General features: G+C 36.2%; 1 protein-coding gene across 1 annotated transcript; it reads left to right on the top strand.

The window, feature by feature from the left end:
- Positions 1-5,089: 5,089 nt before the first annotated feature.
- On the top strand, positions 5,090-6,022 carry LOC308416842 (olfactory receptor 5B2-like; the record flags this gene model as incomplete). Its single annotated transcript, XM_080911934.1, has 1 exon — positions 5,090-6,022. One exon carries the CDS (start codon positions 5,090-5,092, stop codon positions 6,020-6,022), a length of 933 nt encoding a protein of 310 aa, XP_080768060.1.
- Between the last annotated feature and the right edge of the window lie 3,341 nt (positions 6,023-9,363).

The raw sequence follows: 9,363 nt of genomic DNA, 5'->3' as shown, positions 1-9,363 counted from the left end.
ATACAAGTTAATAGGCAAAAAATACTTTCTGGGCAAGCAGAGTCAGTAACACACCCACTCCCGTTGTTACGGGTCCCAAGAGCCCTTCTGCTGGGACAGACTGCTAGCTAGTCTGCTCCCTGGTAGACATCGTATATTGAGGCCTCCTAGAAGAACCACTGCACTCTGTGAATCTGATAGCACATTGAGGCATCTAGAAGATCCGCTGCACCCAGGACATCTGAGACCACATCCAGAGACATCCTAGGTGATCCACTGCCCTCAGGACACCACAGCTTGACGGCATCTCAGGAATTCCACTGTACACTGGGCAACTGGGCAAGAGTCAATAGACCTCCCATCGCCTCTGTGGCATGTAGGGCAAATGATCCAAAAGACTGAAAACCTCCCTGGAGTACTCAGGAAAAAAGAAACAACAGTCCATATCCCCCTCCAGAGAGCAGATTCACATGGGACAAGAGTGTGAGAAAAAGAAGGTCCAGGTAAAGGCCAAAAATCCCGTACAAAGAGAGGCCCCAAGGCCTGACAAAATTACTAACACTATGGAGGGCTCACCAAAAATGATCTATCATTACTGTCCTGAAAAATGCAACAAGCAACTGAAAGAGTCAGATGGAGATATTTACCCCCCAACCAAGCAACAGAAGCTGGTGAACCCGGTCCTTTAATTAAGAAAAAGCAGGAGGAAGCTGAGGGTGGTCCTGTAAGAGGACCATCATTCTCATCTAACCTGGACCTCTGAGATCTCTCAGACACTGGTTCACCAACCATGCAGCATACACCAGCTGATCTGAGGCCTCCAACACATATAGCAGAGGTCTTCCAGGTCTGGGTTCTGGTAGAGAAGATGCACTTAACTCTCAAGAGACTTCAGACCCCAGGGAATTTAGAGGTCTGGAAGAGTAGAGGGAATGGGGACCTCCTCAAAAAGATGGGGGATGGGGAGGAAGCAGTGATGAGGAAGAGGATGTGGAACAACAGGACTGTAGATCAGGAAGGGAATAAAATCTTGAGTGTAAAAATAAAGTTAAAAAAAACTTATTTCATTTATTTATTGATTTATTTGACTTTCAAATACATTAGTTTTATTATTGAGTAGGTGATGGTAGACTAAATCTTCATTAAAAGCAGTTTTCCACTTTTTTTAACTTTCCCTCTAGGTTTTATCCTACTCCTGATCCACCCTCCAGCTATTTCATATCCCATACCTCCTCACTTCTCCCTGTCTCCATGATGATGTTCTTCACCTTATTCCACACCCCACTAGACTTCCCCACTCCTTGGGGCCTACAGTCTCTTGAGAATTATGTGCATCTTCTCTGAATGAACCTAGATCTGGCAGTCCTCTGCTGTATAGGCGCTTGGTGTTTCATATAAGCTGGCATATGCTTCCTGGTTAGTGGTCCAGTGTCTGAGAGATCTCAGAGGTCCAGGTTGAGAGTGCTGGTCCTCTTATAGGGTCACCCTCCTCCTCAACTCCAACTTTTCCCTAATTCAACCACAGGGGTCAGCAGCTTCTGTTGGATGGTTGGGTGCTAATATCTACATCTGACTCTTTCAGCTGCTTATTTGGTCTTTCACAGGGCAGCCACATTAGGATCATTGTTGTGAGCAATCCATACTATCAGTCATAGCGTCAGGACTTGGGACCTCCCCTTGAGCTGGTTGTCAATATGGGCCTGTCACCTCCTTTTTCTCAGACTCTTCTCCATTTCCCCCACAGTTCTTCCAGAGAAGAAAAATTGTGGGTCAGAGTTGTTGACTGTGGGATGGCAATACCATCCCTTACTTGATGCCCATTCTTACTTCTGGAGGTGGGCTCTACACGTTTCCTCTTCTTACTGTAGGTCATTTCATCTAGAGCTGCTCCCTTTGATTCCTGATAGTTTCTAACACCCCCAACTAATACCTGATTCTATATTTCAAAAACAATTAACATATGATGCAAAAAGATTTGTGTGTATTAGAGTAAGCAATGATTTTCCCATGGGTTATTTAATTCTTTTCTCTCACAATGTTGAGACGACACTGCAGAAAGGTTCCTGGAGGAATTCTCCAGAGCTTATAAAGTCCATATAGTTTGCTCCAGATTTGCACACAGTAAACTCTGAAAATCAAATGCATCACTACACAGCTTTGAAGTAATAAGCTTCATGCCATGTTTCAATTATTAATGCTTTTATTTTAGAGATAATAATTAAACAGAAAACCTTCTGACCAGAGGATTAGCTAAGAGGCTGAATCAGGGTAAGAGAAAATTTTTCAAAAATATGCATTACATTGATATAACTTAATATTGGTAACATCTTGACATTTTCAGTAATGTCTGTTATTTAGGATTTACAGGTAGAATCTGCAAAATAAAAAGCAGACAAGACATTACCTACAAAGCAGAAAGAAATTTGGACACTGATCCATGTTAATGCTCATTCATCCCTTTTGTTTGCACAGACTTAGAATTATTTGAATAAAACTTGAGTGAGTTTCTGTCTACAATCACACTTAGGCCATATTTTGTTGCCTTTATAGAAGAAAAAGGGACTTGGGAAAATTACCTTTTCTTTTCAAACCAACTGGTAAGTGTCACCATACAGTAAGAAGTGAAGTTCATGTTAATCCAGGTGAAGATATATTCACTGAGACTTACTGAAAAGTGAAAATATAATTTATAGTAGTATCTAAAATCTAAGTTCTAACAGAGTTATATATATATAACTTTCATGGTAGGTAATTTACAAATGTTTCCTATGTTGCATTCAAAGCTATGAATTAAAAACAGGAAAGAATAACACAGACATATTAGTTGATGCTATACATTTAAATTTTGTTCATCTGTCACAGGAAGTTAAAAATAAACATTAAACATAAAACATGATAATAATGAAGGCAAGACAATGATTTTTATTTGATAAAAATGTCCTAAGTACTTTATAAGACTCAGATGTTGCCTTAGGCTTTTCTTTAAAATCATTGATCTGCCATGGCTATAAGCAGATAAATAAATATCACCATGAGTCTCTTAACTCTTCATATAGGTATATTACTATTTTTCTCTGTCATATAGTTTCACATCTAATATTTGTTTCTTGGGATCTTTTAAATTTTTCCTTGCATGCACTTCATGAAAAAGAGCAATATGTCATTTGGGCTAGAACATATTTATAGAGCAAGTATAAAAAGATGTCTGATAAGCCATCTTGGAAAGATTTTGCATGCGTTGCTGAATTAAGACTCAATCTAGATAACTTAGAGTGATCACCATGTTGATTATTACAAATGTTTTTCAACAACTTTTGTTATCAAATATTACTTTGTATTATATGTGGGATTTTATCTTTGCTTGCCATCTACTGAAAGGTTGTAACTTTTTTTTCAAGTCTTTATTTTTTTTCACTGAAGTAAAATTCACTTAAAATGTGCTCTAATGTGTCTTTTAAATATAAATTTAAGAACCATCACTTATTCCTTGTTGTAGTAATTAAAGTATTAGACTAGTAGTGTATTGTGATTATAATAAAAATTGTCATTTTCTTCCTTAAAAAAGAAGATACAATAAATGCTATCTACTTAAATTAGTTCTTGGTAGGTGACTGATATAAAAATCTCACAGTTAATGGAGTTCAGAAATGAGATGGTACATATGTTTTTATTAGATATTGTTTTCCAGTTACGCAAGACTTGGTTAACCCATGGAGAAAAACTTTTATTTGAAAAATGTGTGCAAAATATTTTCATTATGTCTTCTCTCCTCCCCTATCTTCTCCCAGATCTTTTTTATATACAGAACTTTTGTGTGTCAACTATTTACCTTAAACACCACACACATACACACACACACACACACACACACACACACACACACACACACACACAGAGAGAGAGAGAGAGAGAGAGAGAGAGAGAGAGAGAGAGAGAGAGAGAGAGAGAACCAAACAATCAAAAAATTAAAAATGCAAAAAAAACTCTAAATTCAACAATTAAATCAAATGCCTAGTAAAACCACAGAGTTTATTTTATATAGGCCAAAAATTCATGTGCTTGGGACCTGGTATGAACTGTGTTAGATCTACCAATGAGTTTGAGACTGCATTGGAGAAAAGTGCTTTCTTTCTCTTTTTAACTGAATCGATCTATTGCAGATTTCTTCTTTGTTCCATATATCTACTTACCTTCTGAGTGTTTGACACCTCATCTGGCTTGATGTTTGTTAGGTCTCATGTATGTTTCCATAGTATCTATGAATACATATTTATATCTGTCCTGTATTATTAGAAAGACACTGTTTCTTTGGAGTCACCCACCTCTGTTGGTTTTGCAATATTCCCACATATTTTTCTACATAGTGCCATGAAACTGGTAGAGTTGTGTTAGATATAATTTTCCATGGAGAAGGAGGTGTTCCAAAGTTTCTTACCCTCTGCATACTAAACAACACTACTTTCTTTTTTTTTGTTAATTGGTTCTTTTATTCACTTACATTTCAAATGTTGTCCTTCTTCCCCATCTCCCTACCACAAACCACCATCCCCTCCTCTACATCTTGTCCCTAAGAGGGTGTTCATCCATTGACTGATTCACTCCCACCTCACCCATTTTGTATCCTCTTATGCTGGAGCAAGTAGCCTCCACAGAACCTCTCAAGATGTGCCCAGGACACAACATAGATGATATCAGTAGGAATAAGCAAGAGATAGGAGATAGAACCTGAAGAAACCACCTTCAGTAGATAACATGGACTTCAGGTGAGGATAGGGCCCCCAATCCATCTTACAATTTTTAATGCAGAATGATTCTGGTCTAAAAGATACACAGGGACAAATACTCCAGCAGAGACTTAAGGAAAGCCCACCTAGACACTACATTTAAGTTGCATACGTTGTTTATTAACATTTTCAGATTTAGAAGAATATGGGCCTATATATGTGGCTAGGAAGTGAAATTCACTTCAAATTCCAGGCTATTGTAGAAAATCTTTACAATGTAATTACTACAGTGATTGCTTATATATTTTGTTTATCCTCCATTTTTAGTTTTTTTAACATACTATTCATTCCTTTCTCAATGCTAAAGAACACTGCCTGTTTGTTAGATGACACCATTGAAGAACTGGACAGAAGTGACCAATTTTCTCCTGATGGGACTTACTGATGAGCCAGATCTACAGGTTCCCCTCTTCATCATCTTTTTCCTTATCTACATCATCACACTAGTAGGGAACCTGGGGATGATACTGCTGATTCTTCTAGACTCTCGGCTTCACATCCCCATGTACTTTTTCCTTGGTAACTTGTCTATAGCGGATGTTTTTTACTCATCAGGTGTCACACCAAAAGTCATGGCTGGACTGCTAAAAGGAGACAAGATCATATCCTACAATGACTGTGCTGCTCAGATGTTTGTTTTTGCAGCCTTTGCTACTGTGGAAAATTATCTTCTGGCCTCAATGGCCTATGATCGCTATGTAGCAGTATGCAAACCCCTACACTATAGAACAATCATGACTCCAAGTGTATGTACGTATCTAATTATAGGCTGTTATGTTCTTGGTTTCTTGAATGTCTCAGTTTACCTTGGAGATACATTCAGTCTTTCTTTCTGTAAGTCTAATGTGGTCCATCATTTTTTCTGTGATATGCCAGCAATCATGGCTCTCTCTTGCTCTGACAGACATGTTAATGAACTGGTACTTATTTATCTAGCAAGCTTCACGATCTTCTTTGCTCTCATAATAATATTAGTATCATATATTATGATTTTTATTACAGTCTTAAAGATGCACTCAGGAGCAGGACTTCAGAAGACTATTTCTACCTGTGCTTCCCACTTTACTGCTGTTTTTATTTTCTATGGAACAACAATCTTCATGTATTTACAGCCAAGCTCTAGACATGCAATGGACACTGACAAAATTGTTTCTGTCTTCTATACCATGGTCATTCCCATGCTGAACCCTTTAGTTTACAGTTTGAGAAACAAAGAAGTCAAGAATGCATTTATTAAAGGGATTCTGAAAGAAAAATAATCATTATGAAAATAAAAAAATATTTTGTGATGTAATATTAAAATTCTTATGACATTTGCATAAATAATATTATACTTCTTCTACTAGATGTTGATCTGGTTGCTTAATTCTTGCCCATATGTATCATTTTGTCTTGCAAATGATGCAACAGTATAATTAGAAGCATAACATGAAAATTAGAATAATTTTAAATTTTTGTGTTTGGTTTGTCATAAATATTTTTACCATTATTTTCTTTTCCTATTCTTTTTCTGGTATTTTGTGATGGTTAATAATCATTTTCATTTTTAATATGTTTTTGAGTATAAATTGAAATATACTTATAGAGTTATTCAATTTTATGCTTCTATATTTGCTGTGTTTTCTTGCAGCATCAATTAGGATATAATACAAGTTATTAGATGATTTTTTTTCTTTATAATCAGATAGTAGTATGGGTTATGAATAGGAAGGATGACCATTGAAATTGTTCATCCCTGAATTATGCTTAGTTGAAAATGTTTATTACAAACTTCTCAATTTTTATACATGTTTTTCTTTTTGAAGTTAGTTTTATCCATATACTCAGGAACTTTTATTATTTTCTGTTATCTTATATCCTTCAATGAATGTTGTATATTCTATTACACATCAATCTGTTGTACTAGCCTCTACTTAGAATTAAAATCTTTATATTCTGTGATAAATGGTCTCAGATTATACATCTAAATTAAGATTATATTGCCTCCAAATCTTAAGATAACACAAATGTGTGATGAAATATTATGCTATAAAAAGGCTCAATAAAACACTTTATACTTTTTTAGAAGAACTATATCAACATGTCCCATACTACTGTGCTTCCAGAAAATTCATTTATACTAATTACTATTTAATTTATATTAAATTACATTCTACAACCTGTAACTATATACTATATTTTGATTCTACTGAAGTTTCTACATTTAAAAATTTTACTAAGTATTTTCCCTATTTGCATTTCTGATGTTATCCCTCTTCTCCCCAATTCTATCCCCTCTCACAGTCCCATGACCTCCATGTAGTGCTTCATCTCTCTATCACCTTGTCCCACCTCAGCACCTTGGCATTCCCTACAGTGAAAAATTGAGTCTTCGCTGAAACATAGCCTTTCACTGTTGCCAGGAAATGCTATGTTCTGCTGAAGATGCAACTTGGGCCTCTCCAAGTGAAATAACTGGTGTCTGTTTTAGTCCCTGGGAGCTGTGGTGGGTTTGGTGGTTGATAAGTTTTGTTCTTCCCATGGAGTTGCAGATCCTTTCAGTTTCTTTAGTCCTTTCTCTAGCTCCTTAAGTAGATTCCCTGTGTTCAGTCTAATGATTAGCTGCAAGAATCCTCTTTTGTACCAGAATGGCTCTGGCACAGCCTCTGAGGAGCCATTCATGTCCGATCACCATGAACTAAGAATGGTCTTAAATAACAACAAAATCACATAAAAGTCCATATACAAGTAGAAAATTAATAATTCCATACTCAGTGATAACTTGGTCAAGGAAGAAATAAAGAAATAAATTAAAACCTTTTTAGAACTAATGAAAATGGAGACACAACCTACCCAAACTTATAGAATGCAATGATAGCAGTGCTAAGAGGAAAAATAATAGCTCTTAGTGCCTCCAAAAAACAATGGTAGAGAGAATACACTAACAGCTTGATAACACACCTGAAAGATGTAGAACAAATAAAACAGATACACCAAAGATGAGTAGACAGGAATAAATTATTAAACTCAGAGCTGAAATCAATAAAGTAGAAGCAAAAAGAACTATACACAAAAGAAGCTGGTTCATTGAGAAAATCAATAAGATCAATAAATTCTTAGCCAGACTAATTAGAGGTTGCAGAGAGTATAATTAAACAAAATCAGAAATGAATGGGGACATAAAAACAGAAACTGAGGAAATTCAAGAAGTCATCAGATCCTATTACAAAGGCCTATACTCAACAAAACATGAAAATCTAGAAGAAATGGATAATTTTCTGGGGAGATACCGGGTTACCAAATTTAAGCCAGGATCAGATAATCCATCTAAACAGCATCATAAGCCCTAAGAATTAGAAGCAATAAGCAAAAGCCTCCCAACTAAAACAAACCCAGATCCAAATGGGTTTGGTGCAGAATGCTATCAGATTTTCCTTTTTTTTAAACGGAAATTCTTTGCATTTACATTTTAGATGTTATCCCTTTCCAACAATCCGACCCTCTTTTTCCTCTTTTTGCTTTCATGAAGGTGCTACCTCTGCCAACCTCCCACCTCTACCTCAACACTTTGGCATTCCCCTACACTGGAAAAAATGAGCCTTTGCTGGACTAGAGGCCCTCTTCCCATTGTTGTTAGAAAGTGATATCCTCTGTTGAATATGTACCTCGGGCCATTGGTCTTTCCAGTTGAACTCATTGGTTGCTGTTTTAGTCCCTGAGAGCTTTGGTGGGTTTAGATAGTTGATAATTTTGTTATTCCTATGGGGTTGCACACCATTTCATCTTCTTCAGTCCTTTTTCTAGCTCCTTCATTGGAGTCATTGTGTTCAGTTTGATGGTTAACTGCAAGCATTCTTCTCTGTATCAGTATAGCTTTGGCAGAGCCTCTAAAGAGGCATCCATATAAGGTTGTTGCCAGTAATCAGTACTTGACATCAGCAATAGTGTTTGGGTTTATTGGGCACATATCGGACATATCCCCAGGTAAGGCAGTGTCTGATTTATCTTTTCTTCAAATCCTGCTCTTATGTTTGTCCCTTTATTTCTTCCCATTAACGTTTTGTTCTTAGTTCTAAGAAAAACAGAGGCATCCACTTTCTGGCCTTCTTTCTCTTTGAGCCTCATAAGTTCTGTGGATGTTTTCTTGGGCATGCCTTTTGGATTAGTAACAACTGTCTGATTACTTTGGCTAGTACTTCCAGTAATATATTAAATAGGTAAATAGAGGGTAACAACTGTCTGATTACTTTGGCTAGTACTTCCAGTAATATATTAAATAGGTAAATAGAGAGTTGGCAGCCTTCTATATTTTCTGATTTCAGTAGAATTGCTTCAAGTTTATTACGATTTAGTTTGATGTTGGCTACTGGTTTGCTGTATCAAATTTTAAGATGTTTAAGTGTGAGCCTTGAATTTCTGACCTTTCCATGTTGTTTAACATGAAGAGCTGTTGAATTTTATCAAATGTTATTTCATCATCTTGAGAAATGATCATTTGGTTTAAATTTTTGAGTTTGTTTATATAGTGGACAACATTGCTGGATTTCAGTATATTCAAATATTATTGCATTCCTGAGATTATGCATTCTTGATCATAGTAAATGATCATTTTTATGTTTTT

The sequence above is a fragment of the Micromys minutus genome (assembly GCF_963924665.1).
Source record: "Micromys minutus genome assembly, chromosome: 2".
Classification (NCBI taxonomy): Eukaryota; Metazoa; Chordata; class Mammalia; order Rodentia; family Muridae; genus Micromys; species Micromys minutus.
Note: the sequence above shows the minus strand (reverse complement) of the source record. Positions and strands in the feature narration are given on the sequence as shown.